At 33.6% G+C, this 23,852-nt stretch overlaps 1 protein-coding gene across 1 annotated transcript in view; it reads left to right on the top strand.

Annotated features, from left to right (window-relative positions):
• The window catches only part of LOC149743908 (uncharacterized), a 114,046-nt gene extending 90,582 nt beyond the window's left edge, over positions 1 to 23,464 (top strand). The window contains exon 4 of the mRNA XM_089906046.1: positions 1,352 to 23,464. Within this exon, the coding sequence (XP_089762172.1) occupies positions 1,352 to 1,499 (148 nt within the window). The 3' untranslated portion in view covers positions 1,500 to 23,464. The remainder of the gene's footprint in view (positions 1 to 1,351) is intronic.
• The last annotated feature ends 388 nt before the right edge of the window (positions 23,465 to 23,852 follow it).

The raw sequence follows: 23,852 nt of genomic DNA, 5'->3' as shown, positions 1-23,852 counted from the left end.
TTTGGAGTCCCTCTATATTTGCCTTTAGCTTACTACTTGTGTAGATAAAGGCATTTGGCCTTCCCTACAGTATAAATCATCATTCCATGGATCATAAAAACCAATGAGAAATTGCTGCCAGTTGTTCAGTATGTCTGTTGAAACAATACATTCTGGAACTGGGGAAATAACCACAGAGAGGTTTGAGGAAGACCTGGGCCAACTGTAAAATGAACCCCAGTTGAAACTCTATTGATTACCAGATATTCGTAAAGCTATTCTCTGACTGGTTGAATACAATGACAGTTTTGGTCTCCAGATAGTAGTTTCAGTTTAAAGCCAGCATTTCATAAACTCTGTTTATTTCCCCTTCGCTAATGTACAATTACCCTTGTAAATTGTCCTCAGGTGCCTCTTTTGTAACTGTGGTAAGAACATGGGGTATGAAATCTATCCTATTAAAAAAAAAATTTAAGTGTATGATACAGTATTGTTAACTATAGGCACAATGTTGCACAGCAGATCTCTAAAACATTCACCTTGCATAGGAATTTTATATGTGTTGAATAGCAACTCTGTATTTTTACTTCCCTTAGCCCCTAACAACAACCATTCTACACTGTTTCTATTATTTTGATTACTTTAGATACCTCGTATAAATGAATTATGCAGTACTTTTCCTTCTGTGACTGGCTAATTTCTCTTAGCATAATGTCCTCAGGGTTCATCTGTGTTGCTATCTATGGCTGGATTTTCTTTTAAGGTCTACTAAAGGGAAAATTACAGGGTAACACATGGTTAAGTAGCAGGATGCTTCTGTAAGAGGATATAACTTCACCTTTATTTAAAGTTCTTTGACTCTGTTAGCTGGCTCAAGTCTTGGAATTAAGTACTATAATTGTAACCAATATAGTGACTCTAGTCAATTCTGTTTAACAGATATGGATATTTCCTGCATATGCAAAACAAATATAACTTCTGTAGGCTGCCCATCTGTTTCCATTGTTGGGATCTTGGTCAACCAGCCACATCAAAAATCTCTGTGACCCAAACGATTCTAATTCTTTGACTCTGCTGCCCATTATGGTAACCATGCCATTTGGCCACAGCCACCACAGATTCTGTCATCTCCATTCATTTCAGTGAGCTCAGTTTCATGGCATCACTTCCACTGGCATTCTCTGCCTGCAGATAGTAGCCCCATGTTGTTTGAAAATGCTGAGAAATCTCAATCACAGTCTTTATAAAGAACTCTTTTTTCCTTCTAGAGAAAATGGGTAGAGAATGATTAAACAAGTTTTGTATGATAGATCCACTTTAAATTTCTGATTTCTCTCACTCCCTCTTTTTCTCTTGACATCTTTTTCTACAGAATAACAAGGAAGTTCAGGAGTTTCAACTATATTTTGTTAAATCACCTTTGGGTTTATGATTACATCAGCCAACCAAGAAAAACGCTAATCATTCCCAGGCACTTGAGTCAACACATGGAAACCAGAATTTCTCCTTGTTCTGCATAAATCAGCACATTTCAAGCTGATCCAACACTACATTCCTTAGATCCTGATACAACTCCTTTAAGACCTGTTCCTATATTTTTTCCACAGGCTTAGTATTAAAAACATATTCAGAAAAAGGTAAAATTTGAAATGTTAATTATAATTTTATGAATTTGGATGATATAAGCAAATGATAAGCAAATCCCAGGGAAGTAGAAAATCGAAAATAATTATATGACTAAAAATTAAAGAATTTGAAAAGAAGAATTAATAGAAAAAACAATCAAAAACATTAGAAATTCTTTAAAAATACCAATAAATTTGAAATAGGAATTAAAAATTAAACTAAAAAGGATTGTCAAAATACCAAACTCAGGAATGCAGGTTTTATTCCTCCAGATTCTACTGATACTAAAAAGATAAAAAATAATAATAAACGTGTGTAAGTAAATCAATTTAAAAATTAAATAAAATTACAAATCCAGAAAAAAAGAGAACTTAAAACCAACAAAATAATAAATTTAACACACACATGTGCATGTGTGCACACCCACACACATATATAATTCCAGACCAAAATTATTTAAATGATTTAAGGGTGAATTGTGTCAAACATTTAATAAGCAAATAACACAAAACAATGAAATATGGAAAATGAAGCATTTTCCAACAAATTTTATGAAAACCCAATAACTTTGCTAAAACTAAACAAATAAAATAAAAGACAAACCTGAAAAAGGTAGATCATTTTGGTTAATAGCTCAATTTCTGTCATGAACATGATATAAAAATCCTAAGCAAAATATTAACATATCAAACTTATTGATACATAGGACACTATGCCATGGCAACTCTAGTTTCCAAGAACTTAAGGAACCTAAAAGAACCTCAGGAACCTAAATAAGACATTAGGAATAGCTAAGTAAATGGAATATATGAAGTTCATAAAGCTGAAGCTTTTAAATGGAAACAACTTTAATCTTCTTCAAACATGAATAATTACTTTAGTCCCAGTAAAAGTCTTAGCAGATGTGTGTAAATTCACAATCCAAATTACATATCAAATTGCGAGCATCCCATGATAACCTAAACATGTTTGAAAGAACAAATTTGAGGACTTAGGGTAGCTTTTTGAAAATTGTTAATATCTATTTAAGATAGTGTGGTTATTGTCACAGGAATAGCTAATTAGATCAAAGACACCAAATACAGAGATCAGTACACATAAGGTTGCACTACAATACATTGTGAAAGGGATGGTGCTGATACATTCGATTTCCATATGGAAACAGTGAATGGTGTATCAAAGATTCTAGAAAGCAATAGTATAGCCTCTTCAAGTTCAGATGGACAAGTATTTCTTTAAAAGGACTCAAATTTCTTGCTGTAAAAAAAGATAAATGAATTCCATTAAAAAATTTTAAGAATTTTGGTGCATCGAAAGGCATACAGAAAAAAATAATAAAAAGGGCAAAGAATAAAAGTGGAAGAAATATATATGTAATGTTTTATATATATGTATAATGTATAAATGTATGTTATATATGTGTGCATATGTACACACACACATTGGGAAAAAATGATTATTATTACTTTAATTTTTCTTCTCATCCTCACACTGTCCTCTGTTGCTTGGTCTGCAATCACACATATGTTGGACAAATGGAAATTTCCTCATGGATTACAGAGGCTCTGGTACTTTTTAAAAAATACTTCTATTTTGTTATCTTGCTATGCCTTTACATTTACTGATACACTTTTGGGAAATTTTCTGCCTCTTGTCATATTTTGGTAGGATACTGGTCATGATATTTTCTTGTTGAGTGACTGGATTTTGTTTTCTTTCTTAAAGAGTGCTGTAGTTTGTTTTGTCTGGCTGTTAAATTATTTGCAAGTCAATGTGATACTAGCTGTTGTAGAGAATATAAACTGTAACATTTACTCCAGGGATAGTTCAGCCCTATTACTAAGACATGAGTCTTCTGGTGTCTCCACTAAAGGGCCCAGGTGGTCACCAAAAACTATTCATTTGGCCTGTAAATACCTCCAACAGCTACTTGCCCTGCGTGATTAGTGAAAATAGTTTTAAGTTTACAATTTTTCACTTTTTCTTTTCCTGGGCTTTTAGAATTATTCTCCACACTTGCATAATTTCATATTCAGCAAATATCAATTGGGACACTAAGCCTATTTCTGGATTTATTTTTCTTCGTAGTTCCCTTTTTCTAGAACCTAACTTTGTAAGTTTCAGCCATCTCAGCCTCTCCAGATTTCTAGTCTCTACCTCCTCATCTCAGTAAGGCTTTGGACTCTGCTTGGTTTCCCATACCTGATCTTAGAATAAAAAAAAAACACAATGTAATAGGCAGAAAACCTGAGTTAATATCAAAGATAACATTTGTTTTCTTTGTGTCTGTAATCAAAATCATACTTTAGTGTCTAGTGCCTGAAACATTCGTTTGTCTCTTGTCAAGCTTTTTTTGTTTGTTTTTACTATAGTTATTTTTAGGGCATAAGTATGTCTTGTTCTTGTTACTTAATCATGATGTAATTGGATAAATTACCTTAAATGTAGACAAATAAAATGAGAATTAAAAGTATGGTTTCACAGTATTTTATATTTTATAAATACAAGTGCAATGCAGTCATTATTCTCAACATAAATGTTATTAATTCTCCTAAAAGCTAGCATGACAGAATTTTGGCAATTGGCATGTCACCTAAGTAAATAAGTAATACCTGAGGCATATTAATTTTTTATGGTTTTTATTGTAACTAATGACAAACCTGTGAGTAACTTGGTGGAAAAAAATTTTTTTAATGAAATATCACTGTTTTATGTGATCTTCATGTGAAGAGAAATTATATCATTTCCCATCACGTATTATATTTTAATAAAGTCAAGAAAAAATAAGCATAACATTGGTTAAAAAGTAATCATTCTTTTCAAAAATCTTCATGTTAATTCATAGATTTTACACTGCAGTCAAACAGAAACATATATATATATATATACATAAATATATGTATGTATAGTTGAAATGTCAGAATAACCCAGAACAGTACACAGTAGGCAAACTACATCATTCTTTATTGTTAAAATACTGGTTTCCTACTTAATAACATATTTAAGGTTCTTACTTAATCCCTCAAATAATTTTAAGTGAGTGTATTTATTTGTTCTGATGGTTTTATAAATATGATAATTTAAACCAATACATTTCTTCTTTTTGCATTAAAATGTCATTTATTTGTTAAATTTGTCTAACACGCTGGTAAAAGTAAGAAATCATTTTGTGTAGCATGCTGGTAAAAGTAAGAAAAGCTCAGTTTGAAAGAACTATGTTATTTCACATTAATGTTTTTAAGAAGCTAAGCCTTGCAACTATACTACTTGTGGCAGATTGACTCATCTTTCTTTAAAGAGCATAATTAGATATTACAAGCACTCCTTTTTTGTTTTTCCTTTTTTTAAACATTTTTATTGGAGTATAATTGCTTTACAATGGTGTGTTAGTTTCTGCTTTATAACAAAGTGAATCAGTTATACATATACATATATCCCCATATCTCTTCCCTCTTCTGTCTCCCTCCCTCCCACCCTCCCTATCCCGCCCTTCTAGCTGGCCACAAAGCACCGAGCGGATCTCCCTGTGCTATGTGACTGCTTCCCACTAGCTATGTATTTTACATTTGGTAGTGTATATGTCCATATATACGCTACCACTCTCTCACTTTGTCCCAGCTTACCCTTCCCCCTCCCCCTGTCCTCAAGTCCATTCTCTAGTAGGTCTGCGTCTTTATTCCCGTCTTGCCTCTAGGTTCTTCATGACATTTTATATATATGTGTTAGCATACGGTATTTGTTTTTCTCTTTCTGACTTACTTCACTCTATATGACAGACTCTAGGTCCATCCACCTCGCTACAAATAACTCAATTTCGTTTTTTTATGGCTGAGTAATATTCCATTGTATATGTGTGCCACATCTTCTTTATCCATTCATCTGTTGATGGACACTTAGGTTGCTTCCATGACCTGGCTATTGTAAATAGAGCTGCGATGAACATTGTGGTACATGACTTTTTGAATTATGGTTTTCTCAGGGTATAGGCACAGTAGTGGGATTGCTGGGTCGTATGGTAGTTCTATTTGTAGTCTTGTTTTTGTTTTTGTTTTTTTGTGGTACGCAGGCCTCTCACTGTTGTGGCCTCTCCTGTTGCGGAGCACAGGCTCCGGACGCGCAGGCTCAGCGGCCATGGCTCATGGGCCTAGCCACTCCACAGTATGTGGGATCTTCCCAGACCGGGGCACGAACCCGTGTCCCCTGCATTGGCAGGCAGACTCTCAACCACTGTGCCACCAGGGAAGCCCTAATCATTTGTTTTTATATGTAGTCTGGAACTTTTCCACAAGTAAATCATGTATATTAGAATATTTCTGTCCCCATTGGCATAAAGTAAAGGGAATGCTTTATGATATTTGGCTACCCTTTTCAGTGTTTCACAAAGGTATTGGAATCTATGATATCTTCTCTGTGTCTTGCATCCTTACAAATTTTAGGTGGATTCTGTCTGTCTGGATAACTATATAACAGTGATGGTGATGACAGCAGTTATGAATGCCAATCCTCTTAACAAACATAATTTACTTTTTCTCAATTTATTCATACTTTGCTTTCAGATTTATCCAATATGCATATAGGAAAGATAATAGCACATGGACAAATTAATATGAGCACAGTGCATTCTAGGTGGCTTACTCTGGGAGGAAAGAATTGTGACCAGAAATGAGTTTTCTCAAATCTGTACAAAAAGAGCATTTCAGAACAATACAATTTAATGTAATGTAATGGACATATATAGTTATAGAATTTTAAAATTAGTATTCGTATTAAAAAAGATTGATTTTAAAATTAGTATTCGTATTAAAAAAGATTGATTAAATAATGCAAGAAGGGCTTCCCTAGTGGCGCAGTGGTTGAGAGTCCGCCTGCTGATGCAGGGAATGCGGGTTCGTGCCCCGGTCCAGGAGGGTCCCGCCTGCCGCAGAGCGGCTGGGCCCGTGGGCTGTGGCCGCTGGGCCTTTGCATCTGGAGCCTGTGCTCCGCAATGGGAGAGGCCGCAGCAGTGAGAGGCCCAAGTACCTAAAAAATAAAAAAATATAATACAAGAAAAGGACTCAATGAGTTAATTACTGACATTAAAAATAAATGTATATATGCAAGTCTTACTATACAAGGCATAAAAGAAAATACACTATAAAATTCTGATTATAAATATTCAGATATAAATCTAAATTCCATTTTCCCCAAAGGCTTGTGGTTTTGATGGCATTATTTTGGATAGTACATTAATTTTAATCAACATGTATGTCAGGTTTTAGCAAAGCTGGATGTAATTGTTATGAATTTGCTGAAATGAAGTGATAAATGAAAGAAATAGAGGAAGAGAGGATGAAGCAGAATGGAAGACAGGAGAGAGGGATGGAGAGAAATGTAGAAAGAAAGTTCCAGGCACTGTGGTAGGGAACTTAGCATGTATTAGTTTATAGAGACAGAGGGACAAATAACTTAAGTATTGATGGATATATATTAGATAGGTAGAGAGTAATGTGGAGGGTGTTAGTGGTGGGATGAGCATCATGATCAATATTTGGGAGTTGAAATGAGTACTGTAGAAAGATCAGCTCTCTAATCAGTGCACCTTTACTCCCAGAGCATGGGATTTTTCTAAGAGCAGTTGTTAAGCTTTGAGAATATTGTTGATTTAGTTCTGTCTTCCTGTTGAATATCAGCTTTCCAAAGGAGTAACACATTTATCTGAATTTCTATCTTCAGTGTGTAACATTTCAGTGTCTTGTAAAATCAGTGTCTGATGTATAGAATATCAATAGATTGATAGTGAGCAAATTAATGGGAGAGTCAACATAGGGAAGCAATGTTGAATAATTTTGAAATGCAAACTGACTTCTAGTTTTGGAAGCCTTTAATGTAACATTAAATGTTTAGCTCCATTAATCTATAACGATTGACCAGCTGACATATATTGAGACTCTGATGTGCCAAGCAGCTAGCTACTAGACAAAGTTAAAAGAGAAAACAAGATTCCTCCTAGAGTAGTGGGAAAAAAACATACAAATAGAAAAGTTCAATAAATTCCCATATGGGCTATGAATCATTTATGTAGTTGCCATATTAGGACACTCTTATGGGTTGAATTATGTTTCCCTAAAATTCATATGTTGAAGTCCTAAACTCCAGTATCTCAGAATGTGACTTGATCTGGAGATAGGATCTTTATAGACTTAATAAAATTAAAATGAGGTCATTAGGATGGGCCCTAATCCAATATAGAAGGGAAAAGTTGGACATACACACACAGAGGGAAGATAATGTGAAGAGACATAGGAAGAAGACAGCCATCTACAGGTCAAGGAGAAAGCTCTAGAACAGAAACTTCCCTCACAGCTCTCAGAAAGAACTAACCCTGCCGACACTTTGGTTTTGAAATTTTGGTCTTCAGAATGGTGAGAAAATAAATTTCTGTTGTTTAAGGCCATACAGTCTGTAATACTTTGTAACAACAGCCCTAGACAATTAGTACAGGCACTCTGACAGATATTGTGTATTGGTTCCAAGTTCTGTTCCCATCCTCCTTAGCTCTCCACAGTTTCACAGGGGACCTAAAAACCACACTGCCTAGACTCCCTCAACAGCTGTTTTCTACTCAGTTGCTGTTATTGGGATTCCCTGATAGGAAATAAGGGAATATAAAAGAGAAAGTGTCATTTCTCACTCTGACTGCAGTAGAAGAATCAGCAGATTTGGGTACCTCCAGGAAACTGTGGGCTGCAACACCATTGGCAGCACAACAGGGGAGGCTCCAGATGAAAAGGTAGACTAGTGGGCTCCAGCTAGCATGGTAGCATCTTCCACATTTCTATGAAATCTTCGTTTTTCCTTTTTGCAATTTTAGGCCATCTAAAATAATTTGTGACTAAATGTTTATGTGCTTGAAACATCCAGAAGATGTTTTAGTTCTCCTGTCTGTACACTGACTGATACAGAATAGACTACAGAAATGAGTAGAAGAGAGAGAAATTCAGATGAAGAAACACCTTCAATGGGGAAATAGGACTACAGGCTAGAAGGTGTGAAAGTTTCCAACTGGTTGTGGTAACAGTACATAATATAATAAAATTACAATAGCCTACTTTGTTGAATAGAATGTGTTTGGAGGTGAGGATGGTAATATAGGGGTAGGCCAAATCAAAAAGGGCAGCACAGGTAGATTAAGGAGGTTTGATTTCTCCATAGTAGTTTATATTTTCATATTTGTCAACAGCTTTGATGTTGTAAAATTTTTATGAGGAAGGACAGGCAGGCATTATTATTTCCATGTTACAAAAAAGCAAATTACAGGTCAGTTGAAGTTAGCCAGTTGTATGGCTAATTTAATATTCGAGTTTTACTATTTCTTTTTTCACAATTTTTTAAAAAATTAACAAAAACATATTTTTGAGGCATTACAACTGTCTTATATTGATTTGGTTCTGAATATCATTCCCTGTAATGTTATCCAACATGTTTTAGCCTGTTTCTCAATATTATTTTTTAAGAAGATATTACAGCTTCTTTCTTATTCAACTACTTTAAAAAGTAGTTGAAACATGTTAATCTTAAATCTCAATTCTCTATGTTTTCTTCAAATTTTATTTAAAAAATCTTATTTATGCAGATGTTATAAAGTAAATTCAAATGCAAACTATCAGTAGAGAATATACAAGGGAAGGATGGAGAGTCTCTTTTATGCTAAAAATGAATGTCTAGATATTAGTCCGTTCAAGAAATATTTAACTCTATTACAAACTAATTTATGGTAGCATTCAAGAAATGATGTGGAAGCTGAAAGTCATTCTGCTTTACAAACTTCAATCCACATAAGTAAACTTACTTGAGACGATATAGTTTGACAAAGAACATCCTTGAATATCAGAGACCATAAACTATATACCTGGGGAAAAGCCAACCTCAAAAGAATTTCAGAGCATAAGAAGTGTATAAAAATGAGCAGGAATTAATTACATTTCTGTAATTGTGTGTGTGACTGCCAGCACAGACTGCCCTGCATTTGATCTCTTCTTTATAAATTATGTCAGTGTACATAAAAACACATTTGACTTCCTGGGAAGCAATTAAATCAATAGAAAAGGTAATAATTATATTAGACTTAGGCTAATATTTTAAAACATTTAGGAAAATGGACATTGTGAAATGACACTAGCCACAGTAATAAATATTCTTAGGTTAACTGATATGTACACATGGGTTTTCATTTCTCAGTAATGAGAGTGGGCAATGAGCTCATTCTCTAGTGGAAGAAAATATTGAATTTATATTCTGGATAAGTCACCAACTGGATAAACTTCAGTGAGACATTTAAACTCTGTAAATTGAATTACTTATTTATAAAAATATGGGATAAAAAACCTCAAACATTTGTGATGACTGAGATCTTATTTAACATATTAAGATTTAGGAAGTGCTCAATAAATATTTGTTAATAGCCTATTTTCAAAATGCTTTCATCTTTTATGAAAGGAATTATATATGGTAAAAAACTGTTTGGAGGAGAAATAACAGTGAGCCTGATAATGGTAATAAAAATGTCAATTGTTAATGTTCATTATATTTAGTTTATTTTGTTGCTAAAGTCAGCCTTAAAAAATTGGAACTTTCTACCTCAGTCTATCCTTAGCTTTGCAGTACAAATTCAAGTGTTTTCACTTATCACAATTTAGAATTCTTAGTAAATATTTCACAGTAAACTCGAGGAAAAGGCTACCCATAAATTAAAGAGTGATTAAGATACATAAAATTTAACTTTTATTATTTCCTAAATTAGTAATTTTATTTTCCTCTCTGTTTTTTTCTACATGACACCAAAATAAACTAAGTGCAACTAATTAGAGGGTGATAGGCTTATGGACAAAACCTATGGTGATAGGTTTTGTGTGGATCTATAGTGGTGTAAGGCCAGGGGAGGGGGATGTTGAAATTTTCAATAAAGGCAAGATAGATCTGAGTGAGAAGGCAACATTTGAGTGAAGTTATGTAATAAGAGTGTGATCCAAATGAATTTCTGGTACAGGAAAGCTCTAGTAGGAGGGAAGAGCCAATGCAGGAGGAGGGCCTGATGCAGAATTATGCCTGGAATCTTTGGGGAATATCAAGTTCAGTTTGAACAAATGGGAAACTAAAAGGAGAATGAAGTAAGAGAAGTCAGTGGGAAGTAGGGAGAGAATGGGTGCAAACATTTAGGGCTTCTTAGGTACCTGCTACTGAGAGATAATATATTATCATGGTTGGAAGCGTAGACTCTGCAAAAAGACTTCCTGGCCTCAAATCATATACTACCATTATTAGCCAGAGTATGGGTCAAGAAAATGATCTTTTTGTGCTTTAGTTACTCCATTTGTAAAATTGTGATAATGCTGCCAACATAATAAGATTGTTCTTAGCTATTATTTTATACTAGAGACATAGGGAGCCATAGACTTTTTAGCAGAGCAGCAATATAATCTGACTTATTAAAAATTTACTCTGGTTCAAGTATTGATAATATGCAGTAGGAAGGAAGCATGAAAAAGTAAAACTAAGAACACTCAGGAAGCTATTACAATAATTCATGTGAGAGACAATTGAATACCTTGTGCTGATAGTGGGGGTATTGAGAAGTTTTAGATTTTAGACATATGTTGACGAAATGTAAACAGGAGTTAATGACTGATTGGATATGGAACTATGATAAACAAGAGTCAAGGAAAACTTCAGTATTTTTCACCTGAGCAACAGAAATGATGGGACCACCTGAAATGGAGAAGAGTGGTATAGAACAAAAAATGAGATATAAAGCCAGTAAGTTTTGAAAGTAGAAAATTTGAGCTTTCTATCACATACTGATTGGACAGTTGGATATAAATATTGACTAGACAGTTGGATTGTATGAGTGGACAGGGAATAAGGCTTGAAATATAAATTCTTAAATGTCAGAATATTGATGATATTTAACCCATGAAACTATATGAATTCATGGAGTAAGTCGACATGCACACACATGCTATATATATATATATATATATATATATATATGTAATTTCCTAAGGAGATATATACCCACACACTTTCTTGAACATAATTGATGAACTGATGTGTTTTATAATATACACCTGGAAGAAAACCCTTAACAATATAGTGACTTCTGTTATGAATCAGTCATTAAATTATACAAGTTTCTTCCTGGGCAAACTTGTCTTGTGTATATTATTTGGCAAGTGGTAGATACTTGAAAAACAGAGAAAGCCAGTATCTATTTCTGAATCATGGCTTATAGCATGAAAGGATAAATTGAGTGAAGGGTCAGTAGAGCAGAGCTGAGCACAAGATCTCTCCTGCTGTGAACACAGACTTGCCATGGATGTCACATTCAGCTTCTTGAGTAGCTTCAAAGTGTCACTATGAGCCATCCTCACCATCAACTGAAAAAGACAGCCTCACAAATCAACCAGACCTCTAATGCTGAATTCCTAAGGAGGTGCATGAAAGTAGGTAAAGCTAGAAATTGTTTCTCGGTTTATTACAGAGAATCCGCTAAAGGATAAGCTGGGAGCACAATGTCAAGCAAAAAGATATAACTTAAGACACATTAGAATATTTCCACCTGGTAGATGAGAAGATAGAAAAAAACAGTTTATTTTGAGGACTGAGAAAATCTTTGCCTAGTGCAGCAAACCAATAACCAATGTAAATATAGGTCTAAAGGATTGATTGAGTTGTGAACAAATATAGTAGCACTAAAAGCTTAGAGATTTTCATAAAGGGTACTGAAAAAGGAAATACACCCCAGTCCTATTTAGTAAGTTCTTTATCTTGATGAACACATATCACTATTAAGAAATATAAATTATGGTTTCTTTATAACATTACTTAAATTGTGTGTTGGACTTCAGTAATAGAATTGCAATTATTTATTTTTATTCTGAAAAACTAGATTATAGATAAAATGATTTAAAAATTTATGCAATAGTTTGCAAAAAAAAAGGGGGGGGCATTCTAAATGCCAGAAGTGAAGAATGCACTGAGCACTAGACAGAGGTAAATAAGATAATACAGCAACAGTCCTGTGAAATTATTGAAATAGTGATGGTTTGAGTACTGTGCTTTCAGGCGTACAAAATTCCTATAGAGTAGATTCTGTCAAAGGCCTTTAGTATTAGTGGTAAGGGAACTAACTAAATCTGCCACCAGAGAAAATTAAGCTTGCCTTTGTCATAACTCTGTGTGGGGCAACAATTCTCACAAGAAATCAAAAGAGTAGCCCTGCAACTTTGATGTGTTTGAACATGAATTTACACTATGCTCATAATATGGGGATATCCTAAGCTGAGATAGTAGCAATTAAACAATGATCCTGGTGTCATGAAAATCCTAGGGAGTCTAGAAATCAAATGCAAAATTGCTCTGGAGGGACACATTGGTCCATGTAGGATTTATAAAGGAGAAAATCAAAAGAGGCCAGATTAAGATGAGCTCACAAGCTCAAAATCAGAAATTACAAAGTTCATAGTAAGTGAAAGTCATCAGTCACAAGCACCAGGAGAACTCAAGCTATTGGATTTAAAACCTCAAAGTAAAACCCAAGAGCATGAGATCATGGGATGACAGAAAAACTGCACACACATGTATACATACATATAGCCTAAATGTCTAAAAGGATTAAAGAGATAGCAGTGCCTTCTGCTTACATGCAGTAAGCTTGGGAAGACAGAACCTTAATTTAGCAGTGGGGAAATTTAAGAATGAAGTAAACCCATCCCCATAGAGCTTCCAGAAGCCATACTAATTGGTGACAGTAAACTCTGAAAGGTAAAGGAAGGTGACCTTTACAGCAGGTGGACCGGTTGAAAGTCTAATTGAGAAGAAATTATACCCAAGTATCCTCCCCCATTCCAAGCAGGCAGGAGATTGTAACTTCCCTACTTAAGAGAAGACTCAGAATTATACTCTAGAGTGTAAAATATAAATTTTCTTTCTTGGAGGAAAAGTTGAAGCTTGGGAGACGATCACATGAGGATTAAGGAACACCCAAGGGCTTTTTCTGCTATTTGGTATTCTAACTGGGACAAAGGTATTCACACTTAAGGCAGGAGACGGACATTATCTTCTCTACAATATATGGGAAGTCCAAGCAAATGAAAAAATAACTAAATAAAAAATATTATCACCAGGGATATCTACAATAAGTGCCAGCAAGATCAGTCTACAGTAAGGATAGAGAGGCCAAGTATTGCCACACACCTGTTAGTTGACCTTGCTTTTTAGTATCCCTATCTTATACATAAGATGCTTGATCAAGATCACCAGGAAAGAAAATAATATGAAAACAAACCAAAGCAACTTGAGAGAATCAGTTTATTTATGGGGAAGAAATACTACTATTATCCTTAAAGATATGAGAGAATACTGCATCCTTCAAAAGTCAGATGTAATATACCTTTATATTAATATATAATACATATATATGGCATAAATATATATATGTGTGTGTGTGTATATATATATATATATATATATATATATACACACACTTCTGATACAATGCTGAATAGAAAGCAGACAGTCTTGTTCCTGAGCTCAAGGGGAAAGTATTCGATCTTCCATCGTAAGGAAGATATTTGTTGTAGCCTTATCAAAGATGCTCTATATCAGGATAAGGATGTCTCTGTGGCAGCCAGGGGAGTGCTCCACTCAGAACTCTCTTCAAGAGAGAATCTGTGTTGGAAAGAGTAAAGTTACTTGAGAGCCTCCAATTGCCATAACTTAAGGATCTTCCAGAACATTTTATCAAACCACACTCTTCCCAGACTACTCCCAGCCAATGACTGAACATGGTTCAGGTACTTGAGCTATGATACATATTCCTGCCTAATATGTGATTCCTTAAATGGGACATCTTTGTCCTGAGGCTCTGATCATCCTGGCCAATACTTTGTCAGAGCTGCATCACAGGCTGAAGCTCTTTCTATCCTTCCTTTTCTTCTCTCCCTGCATTTAGGTTTGAGGGTCCATTTTTCTCTATGCTCCATTTTTCCACTACTGCTCCATTTTCCTCTATGCTCCCCAGTGTAGAATTCTATACCTAGTTAAATATCATTTAAAATGGAAACAAAATAAATATTTTATAACATGAAATATGAGATAATTATCTCCAGGAGATCCATACTGAAAAATGTTAAATGTTGTTCTTCAGACAAAAAGAAAGTAACAACCAAATGGAAATAGGGATCTACACAAAAGAATAAAGAGTACTTGGAATAAACATGGGTCAGAAAATAGACTCTGCTTAAATTATACTAATTTAGAGTTGTTTTTATGGTCCATCTTATTAATTACCTTAGTTAATGTACTATGTACACTTGAGAGGAATATTTAAGCTTCAGTGGTAAGTTGTATTTGTCCTTTAGATGTCAGTTAGGTCAATTAGATCCACAGAACTTAAGTTGGTTGATAGTACTGATCAAATATCTGTATCTTTACTCATTTGTCTACACTTTCTCTATCAATTACTAAGAGAGTATTATTGAAATATTTAACATTTATTATGGATTTGTCTACTATTTTTAGCTTTGTCAATTTTTCTTCAAGTATCTTATAGCTCTGTTAGTGGGTAAACACTTAGGATTGTTAGATCTTCTTGAATAATTGATCCTCCTTTAATTATAAAATACCCTTTTTAACTCTGGTAATACATTTGACTTGAAATCTACCTTGTCAGGTATTATTATAGCCACTACAGCCTACTTTAGCTTAGTGTTTTCATAGTATGTAATTTTCAACATTTTAGTTTCAGCCACTATGTCTTTTTTTTTTAATGTGTTTCTTATAAGCAACATATAATGTGGTTTTACTTCATCATCTGGTCTGAAAATCCTTGCCTTTTCATGAAGAATCTTAATTCAAACATATAAAATTAATAATGGATTTGTCTGGGTTAAGATTCCTGTCTTGGTATTTGGTTTTAATTTATCCCATTTGTTTTTGTTTTTGATTTTTTTTTTGTTCATCCTCTTGAACAATTTTATACAAGTTTCCTGGTTAAATATTTTATTCTTCTTCATTAACAATCTTGTCTCTTATTTTCCTGGCAATACCTTTTTTTTAAAAAAAAATTTAATTTTTTATACAATTTTTAAAAGTTACTTTCCATTTACAGTTATTACAAAATATTGGCTATATTCCCCGTGTTGTACAATACCTCTTTCATCCTATCTTACATCCAATAGTTTGTACCTCCCACTCCCCTACCCCTACATTACCCTTCACCTCTCCCACTGGTAACCACTAGTTTATTCTCTTTATCTCTGAGTCTGCTTATTTTTTTAATATTCACCAGTTTGTTGTATCTTTTAGATTCCACATATAAGTCATCTCATACCATATTTGTCTCTCTGTCTCACTTGTTTTACTTAGCATAATGCTCTCCAAGTCCATCCATGTTGCTGCAAATGACAAAATTCTGATCATTTTTATGGCTCAGTAGTATTCCATTGTGTGTATATATATACCATATCTTCTTTATCCATTCATCTATTGATGGACACTTAGGCTGCTACCATATCTTGGCAATTGTAAATAATGCTGCTATGAACATTGGGGTACATGTATCTCTTCAAATTAGTGTTTTTGTTTTTATTTCTTTGGTTTTTGTCCTCTGCCTATTTGTGGTGAGTGTACCCTTTATTGACTTATTATCTATATATTTTTGAGTTTGCTATGCTAGAGATATTAATACATAATAATATGATATTTCATAATCATTTTACAAAACATCAAACCATATCACAGTAAAATATATTTACTTCCCTTCAAATATTTGTGGACATCTTATATTTTACTTCCTTCTGTATTATAAACCCTCTAACATTTTACTCTAAAGAGTCACTAGGTTTTTAACAATTTAAAAAATATAAAAATACAAATACTAAAACAATGATGTTCTGTTATTTCCCTAGAGATATTCTTTTTCTGGGTCTTCATCACATATATAAATCTGGCTTTTTATCTGTTTTCCATTCCACTTGAAGAATTTAGTTTAACCATTTATTATAGTGCATTTACTAGATGCAAATACTTTCAGGCTTTGCCTGGAAATGTCCTTTAAAATCCATTAAAATTTAAGCAATATTTTTACTGAATATAAAATTGTAGCTAAAAATTAGTATTTATTTTCTATTTATTTATGTTTTATTTTTTATTTATTTATGTTTTCCCTGATGGGATGTTGACATCATTAGTCACTCATTTTGTTGTTCTACTATATGTAATGAGTATTTTTAGCCTTGTCCCTTAAGATTTATCCTTTTTTGGTTTTAAATAATTAATTTATAACATGCTGGGTGTGGTTTCCTTTGTATATTATTTGCTTGGAGTTTTGCTGAATTTCTTGCACATATACAATAATATCTTTCATCAATCTGGAAATCCCCAACTCTTTATTTCTTCAAAAAGTTCTTCTGGTTTATCCTATCTTTCCTCTCCTTCTTGGATACTAGTTACATACAAGTTTTTCATTTGCTGATGTAACACATATCAGCCATGCTCTATTCTTCTTTGTTTCTCACTCTTTTTTCTCTTTCTGTTCCACTTTGACTAGTTATTTTCAACCTGTCTTCAAGTTTTCTGGCCTTCCTATTTCAAATCCAGTCTGAAGTTAAGGCTATCTAGTGGAAAATATTCAAAATGAAACACAGAGAGGAAAGAATAAGGCAGCACAGAAAGGAGCATTATAGACAAGTGCAAAGCGGTGAAAAAGTTTAGCCTGCATACAATTTGATTTATAGGGGAAAAGGAGAGAAGAAAATGGAGTAGAAGTAATATCTGAAGATATATTCACCATGAATTTTCTAAAACTGAAGAAAGATACCAAAACACAGATTCATAAAGCATTGTGAACACCAAGTAGTATAAATGAAAATAAAATGACATCTATAAACATCATAGTAAAATATTTGGGAAAAACAGGGAAAATATTCAAGAAAACAATTTTTTAAAGACAGTATTTTAAATTAAGAACCAGTAAAACTGACATCTGACTTCTCAGCAAAATCAGTGGAATTCAGAAGACAGTGGAATTATATCATTAAAGCAGTGCAATAAATATAAAATTCTACAAGTAGTAATCTTCAAAAATTAAGATATTTTATAATACTTTAAAACAAACAAAAATAAAAGTAATATTTCATCAGCATTCCTATACTACAACACAATTCTGTAGAGTGAAGGAAAAATGATCCCAGTCAGATATGGGGATTAAGGGGAAAAAGGTGTACTTGACAAGGAATTGAATGTCAGGGTAGACAAGTTTGAAATTTTTAAATTAATGTGCCAAGTAGATGAATGGGTTGATAAAATGAATTTAAAGCAGACAAAGATAAATTAACAGAGAACTAATATACAAAGAAGATAGCTGTATAAAGGGAATAGAAACAATTATTCTACCACTTTATATTTTTAACTATCCCAACTTTAAAAAGTGATGAGATTATGTGAATTGAAAGGGACCATTCGTTTTCAGGGAAGTGAAATGTTGAGGAGCAATGTCCAGGCTGCCAGTATATTGTTCCAGGGAAAGTTAATGAAAAGTGAAGCAGGTTGAAACCAATCTTATTTTTTTGGTTTTTTGTTTAATTAAAGTGCATTTTAAATAGTTGATCATAAACAAGGGGAAGGGAAGCACAATAGCAAAATAAAAGCAAAACTATCATAGCTTTCTGAAAATTTTCTTCAAAATATGTCTGGTTTAGTACCTTCTGATTTACTCATATCCAAGATGAGAGATGGGTCTCAAAATTTCAAGTTTGTTTTCTTAAGTCCATTAGTGTCCATTTATTGGATTCTATTGAAATGTGACACTAGTATTGCCCACCCTTACTTAATTGCACTCTCCATAACTACCAGCTGATCTACTTGACAATCTAAAATCGTCATCATTCTTACAATACTAAAGTTTTGACTGCATTTATCTCTACATTCAGTATTTCTCAGGTGGATCAACCTCCCAGAATGCAATGTTACATTATTGGCCCCTCTCACTCACATCCTGTCTTGTTTCTTAAAGTGTCACCACACAGGGACATAAAATAAAAGAGCTACTAATAAAGGATAGGTACAAAATCCATTTTTGAAGAAAAGTGTGGCTGCCATACAGCAGCAATTGCAAGAGAGGTGTGGCTATTTGGGTTTGTAACCAGCTTGAAGGCAGTAGAAAAGCTTTTTTTTTTTCAAGCAGCAAAATTTCTGTATAGATGAATTAGTCAATTGTATCCTTTATTTATTGCCTATAAAATGTATTTATCTATGAAACCTTGAAAAACTGTTTAACACTTTTCATTGTATCTGTGCCTTTGTGTGCCTTAATTTATCATTTTTCAAGTGTATTTAAAATATGTCTTTTATCTCATTTGATTCTTACTCAATGCTCTGAGATAAACTAAGTGTTACTAGCCACATTTTAAACATAAAGAAACTAGAGACTAGTGAGGTTTTAATAGCTTGCCCTGGTGAAAGAAAGAAAACGGGATTGCAGAGGTTGTTGTCATTTCTATTGGGTTGGCCAAAAAGTTCATTTGGGCTTTTCTGAAACATCTACTCCTGCCTCTCTGTCTTAAGAATAAAATGAGGCCAACTGCTTTTTTTGAAACATATTTGGATAAAATATAGATCCAGTTTTTAAAGTCTATACTTCTAATTGCATCTATTGATATTGTCATTTAATTTGCTTTTAGTAGGCTACAGTTTGAATGTATGGGAGACTTTTTGTGTATTCTTATGTTTCGATTATTTCCCCCAGGATTCCTTCCTTCCAGAGTATGATCTTATTTAATCAAAGAGAAATAGTCCATCATCTCAGTACTTAACCCTAATATAATGTGCATCCTCAGCAAACAATATATAAAACATGATGCCAATATAATATATACTGGTTTCTATCATGAGAATAATGTTATGGAAAAGTAGCAATGGCAATGTTTTACTGAGTGCTTACTATGTGTCAGAATATTTCTCTGTCTTTTACATACATTAGATCATTTAATTCTAAAAAAAAAAGAGCAAAATAAATTAGAAAGGTATTATTGATTGGTATCCATCCTCTAGAGATGAGGAGTCATTGGGAGGAAAGCAAATAATTTGCCCAAGGTCATCCAGCTAGTAAGGACAAGGTTAGGATCAAAACCTAGGCAGTCTGGTCCCTGCTCCTCTACCTTCACACTCATCCACATTTCCATGTCCAGCTCCCAAATCTGCTTCTCCCCAACTTGTCTTATAAGCAGATTGAAAAGGAATTCCTTGATACTCCTATAAAACTCAGCAGTTTCCTCTAGGTTGCAACAAGATGTGCTGTATTTCCTGTTTTTGGCTTCATCACACTAAGCTCCTTGACCTTATTTACACTTTGCAACCCAAGCACATCCCTAGGTAAGAATTCTTACTCAATAAACTATGGTTGAATAATAAATGATAGGATGAACACATTATCAAATTTTATTGAACACCTGCTATGTACTGGGCATGATCTAGATACAGTGAAAGCAGCATTAAACAAAAAACTAGCAAAATATTTTGTTGCCATGGAGATTATAATTGTTCCAAAGGTCTTAAACAGCTTCATATGATCCTGAAAGACTAAATCCTATTTCAAATTAGTTGAGTTTCCTGGCATCTGAGGCTGAAATAGACAATATTTACTAATTTCAAAATGATGCAAATGTCAGTTCATTTAATTTTTTTAGAAGTCTAAACCTGTGAACCAAGCTTGTCAAGATGGTGCAACATAAGTCTTTCTCCATACAGTTTAATTAGACTTTGTTAAGTAGAGTCATTTGTGCTTTTACTTACCACTTTTTTTAATCCCACATTAAATAGGGCTACTCTGCTGTCCTTATCTACTTTTTCTTTCTGTATTTTGTTTCCACTCTGTATAAACACCTAGTCTTTGACTATTTCAATTCAATCATAAATTTAGTTTAAAAAAATCTTCTTCTGCATGATCAAACCTATTTGAAGTGCAGGAATCAGAAATCATCCTGGTCGATCTTATAGTTTTTGTCAGAACTGAATTTACCTCTGAGAAGGGAGCTAAGTGATTCATTGAAATATTGTAGAGTTGTCTCCTAAAAACCTCAGTATACTTGTGTGATTCAACTCATCACAAAAATCATCTATTATTTAAAAAATATATGTACTTAGCAAAGGAAATAATTTATTATATCATCTCTGAATAGATAAGTTCAGTTTTTACTACCTTTAATATCACTTGTATATATATGAACGTTTGCTAATTTATTTATAAAAATACATTTTAAAAAATGCTTTAATTTTTCTATGCTTTGTCATTTTACGTTCTATAGCAATAGGGTGCTACAAACTACGAGCCAAATTATGTGTCCGAATTTACTTAGAGTTTGTGTACTTTCTGTGATACCTTGTGTTTTCTTTCTTTTTAAAGTTATCTGGTTGATTCCCGTTGGTGTGTTGAAAGACTTACCATTTCTCAACCATATAATTTTAGGCCTTTTACTTAATATCGTAATGGCTTATTCCCTACTACCACCACTAATGTAGAGATAATAATACTTGCCTCAAAAGGTTATGGAAAGTGTCATAATATTAAACAACTAAATGTGTGAAGTATTGCCTAACATGTAGTTAAGTATTTATTAAATCTAGTTTTATTTTCATATCCTGATTTCATTCATTCATTCATGAAATCTTTTTGGATAACTTTTCATGCCAAGAACTGCATAATGGTTGGAAATTTTAAAAATACATATATATATAATAAAGCATTCTCTACTTCATGGTGCTCCCTGGGTATCATAGGCGTTTAAGATGATGACACAATACAATATGCTGAATGTCAGAAGTGGAATTATCTGCAGTCCCAAAGTAGGCCATTCCATGTGTACGGGCACACAAAGAAGGGGCATTGATCCCAGTTAGAGAACTAGAGGGAAAGGAAGGAGAGGAATTGGGATTGGTAGGAAAGAACAAGAAAAGCAGGTACGTAGGATGAAAATGTGGTGACCACTAAAATCGCTGATGTAAATAGAGAAATCTAGAAAGCAGTTGAGATACATGTCAGAATCTAGAGAATTATTCTAAGCATGAAGTATACTTGGAGATGTAATCAACATCTAGAGTGAATAATAGCATCAGGGGAGGAGGGCAAGTAGAGTGAAACAGCCAGTTAGTGGCTAGCGAAGGGAAAGCTAGGGAACCCTAGCCTTTAAGGAGCATGGAGAGGAACTCTTGAAGAGTGAGAGGAGGCAGCCAGAGCTGTCTCAAAACTACATGATGGGGCTTCCCTGGTGGCACAGTGGTTGAGAGTCTGCCTACGAATGCTGGGGACAGGGGTTTGTGCCCCGGTCCGGGAAGATCCCACATGCCGCGGAGCGGCTGCGCCCGTGAGCCATGGCCGCTGAGCCTGCGTGTCCGGAGCCTGTGTCCGCAATGGGAGAGGCCACAACAGTGAGAGGCCTGCGTACTGCAAAACAAAAAACAAAAAAAACAAAACAAAAAAACTACAAGATGGGTATAAAGTTTCCAAATACATAAGAACTGAGGAGCAAAAAATTTTGCAAAAAGGTCAGTTGATTTATATAAGGATTGAAAACCTTTTCAGATTTAGAATTAGAAGTTCCCCAGAGACTTCATTTTTTTTAGTAGTAATTTTTAAAAATTTTATTGGAGTATAGTTAATTTACAGTGTTGTGTTGGTTTCAGGTATACAGCAGATTGATTCAGTTATACGTATGTTCATTCTTTTTCAAATTCTTCTCTCATATAGGTTATCACAAAATATTGAGTAGAGTTCCTTGTGCTATACAGGAGGTCCTTGTTAGTTATCTATTTTATATTTAGTAGTGTGTGTATGATAATCCCAAGCTCCTGATTTATCCCCCCCCCCATTTTTCCTCTTTGGTAAACATAAGTCTGTTTTCAATATCTGTAAGTCTGTTTCTGCTTTGTAAATAAGTTATTTTGTGTCATTTTTTAAAAATTAGATTCCTTACATAAGTGATATCACATGATATTCGTCTTTGTCTGACATACTTCACTTAGTATGATAATCTCTAGGTCCATCCATGTTGCTGCAAATGGCATTATTTTGTTCCTTTTTATAGCTGAGCAATATTCCATTGCATACATGTACCACATCTTCTTTATCCATTCCTCTGTCAATGGACATTTAAGTTGCTTCCCTGTCTTGACTAGTGTAAATAGTGCTGCAACGAACACTGAGGTGCATGTATCTTTTCGAATTATGGTTTTCTCCAGATATATGCCCAAGAGTGGGATTGCTGGCTCACACATTAGTTCTATTTTTAGTTTTTTAAGGAACTTCCATACTGTTCTCCATAGTAGTTGTACCAACTTACATTCCCACCAACAATGTAGGAGGATTCCCTTTTCTCCACACCCTCTTCAGCATTTATTGTTTGTAGACTTTTTGGTGATGGCCATTGATTTTACATTTCTCTGATAATTAGTGATGTTGATCATCTTTTCATGTACTTTTTGGCCATCTATATGTCTTCTTTCGAGAAATTCCATAATGATGAATATAAAAGCATCAAATCTCTTTGGACAAAAAAGTGTAGAGACTGTGAATGGCCTGTGTAGTGGAAAATACAAAACAGTGGAGGAAAGTGTAAGATATGGCATTCACAAAAACTGATCTAATTATATGCATAGAAGGATGGTTTATTATTGCCAAGTAAAGGACCTGACAATTATCATCCTGTTTTTCTTTCTTTTTATCCTCTCTCCAGAGACTTTAAAATTTGAAAATTTCAGTAAGATTATTTTCTAGATTATTTCAGTAGAGTAAATGTAAACTACTCTCTCAAAACACAAGATAAAAAGAGAACATATAGGTAAATTTTTCCATTTGGATTATCAGTCAATATTATCACTAAATATTGACCACATGCAATTTAAAAGCCTGTTTCTATATTTTTTCTATTTAATGTTTCTAAATATGAATATGTAAATTGTAAATGTAAATTTTTAAAAATTGTTATTAAATCTAAATATTTTCTGAAAAGTGAAGATATTCCTTTTAAGTTCTTTGCTCAAACTCTCCTATTTGATAAATTCTCTAGTTGGATTTTAATGGAATTTTTCTTCCAAATTGTGCATTTTTCCTATATAAAATTCAGGTCATTATCATTCATTTCTGCATTAAATTTCTTAATCTTTGAAAATTTTTTCATTTAAAAATTAATAACCTATATTCTGTATAAAATTCATAT

The sequence above is a fragment of the Delphinapterus leucas genome, unplaced genomic scaffold, assembly GCF_059928025.1.
Source record: "Delphinapterus leucas isolate spDelLeu-1000000601 "Yukka" unplaced genomic scaffold, BTC_Dleu_Yukka2 spDelLeu_asBTCV2_sq57, whole genome shotgun sequence".
Lineage (NCBI taxonomy): Eukaryota > Metazoa > Chordata > Mammalia > Artiodactyla > Monodontidae > Delphinapterus > Delphinapterus leucas.
The sequence above is the reverse complement of the archived record's forward strand: the minus strand, read 5'-3'. Positions and strand labels throughout refer to the sequence as shown.